This window comes from Dermacentor albipictus, chromosome 5, assembly GCF_038994185.2.
Source record: "Dermacentor albipictus isolate Rhodes 1998 colony chromosome 5, USDA_Dalb.pri_finalv2, whole genome shotgun sequence".
NCBI lineage: Eukaryota > Metazoa > Arthropoda > Arachnida > Ixodida > Ixodidae > Dermacentor > Dermacentor albipictus.
Window position 1 is genome coordinate 90,810,001 of NC_091825.1, and position 1,454 is coordinate 90,811,454.

At 42.6% G+C, this 1,454-nt stretch overlaps 1 protein-coding gene across 1 annotated transcript in view; it reads left to right on the forward strand.

Annotated features, from left to right (window-relative positions):
* Positions 1-1,199, forward strand: part of LOC139060526 (uncharacterized) — a 7,079-nt gene extending 5,880 nt beyond the window's left edge. Inside the window, exon 2 of the mRNA XM_070539687.1 lies at positions 1-1,199. This exon is cut by the window's left edge and continues 1,548 nt beyond it. Coding sequence (XP_070395788.1) covers positions 1-679 — 679 coding nt within the window. The 3' untranslated portion in view covers positions 680-1,199.
* The last annotated feature ends 255 nt before the right edge of the window (positions 1,200-1,454 follow it).

The following is a 1,454-nucleotide window of genomic DNA, read 5'->3' on the forward strand; positions in this document are numbered from 1 at the left end:
TCTTCATTGGACTGATTTGTATAATCACATTCACCTGCTTGACAATGATTCGGAAAGCCGCCTGGTGCGAGCGCTGTCGTATAACGTTAACCTGAATAGCATAACACTTGAATGCAATCGTCTGAGCACAAGAGATGGTGAATCATTAGCACATCTCGCCATGAAAAGCAAAGCCCTCACCGAACTCACCTTGACAACAATGTTGGGCAGAACAATGGGACCGTTCTTGAGAAGCCTTGTGCCACGAGTGCACAATAATTACTGCCTCCTTCGTTTCAGATGCACCAACGTTGGCGAAGCTCTCGGGCGTGAACTGGCTGCCATCCAGAATGTCACAAACCGTAACAGTAGCCTTGTCCATCGAGCAGCGCGCTTTGTCATCGGCGACCGAGATACGTACTGCGCACGTGCTCTTGAATTAGTGTACGAACACGCAAAGGTGGTAGAGCTTGTACAAGAACACGTAGCCGTGAGTGCCACAGAAGCTGCAGACATGGTTGCCGTTGCTCTGCTGGGCCTCAAATGCTTGGACGGATACATGAGGGCAGCTGGTGTCGTTAAGGAGAAGGTGGTATGTCACCGACCCCTGGATGCGAGAAAGCAATTGGACGAACTAGATGAAGATTGTTGGTGGTACATACGAAAGTACCTGAAGGTGTCGGACGTAATAGACGTTTAACGTGTACTCACATTGCAGTACTTTAGACTAAATCCTGCATACGTTTTCGCAGTTATTTGTTCCTAATTTTTTTATATTATGGATTCGTCGTTGACGATTCGTGTTAATTAACCGTATACGTGAATTTGCAGCACTGAACCATAAATAATGATTGAAGCAAACGTATATTTTTTTCTTATTTATAAGCGAATAACAAAAATGGGCCATTGAAGCTGAATTTGAATTGAAGCTGAATTTGAAGAAAATGAATTTCTGGGTTTGTCGGACCGACGTTTGTGCTGATAGACGCGAAAATACGTAGCTTCGGTTTTCTGTCCAAATGTACGGATTCATTTGGATTTAACTCTTCACGTACGATTGCGTGCTAAAGAAACAACGAATAACGGAAAGAAATGAATGTGTGCAAATAAGAATGGCGCACAGCCAAAACTACAGCTCCCTGTTTTATTTTTTATCCAAATATGGTATTTTTATGTGTGGCCCACATATAGTGATTATGATTATAATGCCGCAGCTTACAAGAGTTTTGTATAATCAACCACTTAAGTATTCTTAAGTTGTGGTTTATACTGTTTCAAGACTCCAAAAATATTTGCTTGAATTGAGACAACGGCACACGTGGAAAACGTGTGCCAATAGTAATTCGAATAAAATGCATTGTCATACATTCATGAATCGGTACTTCAAAATTGTATCTGCGGTGGCCTGGCAGGCATGCACAACATGTTGAAATTTCGACAACAAGCGCTTCTGCGTTCAGTCCCTTAGACTGCTA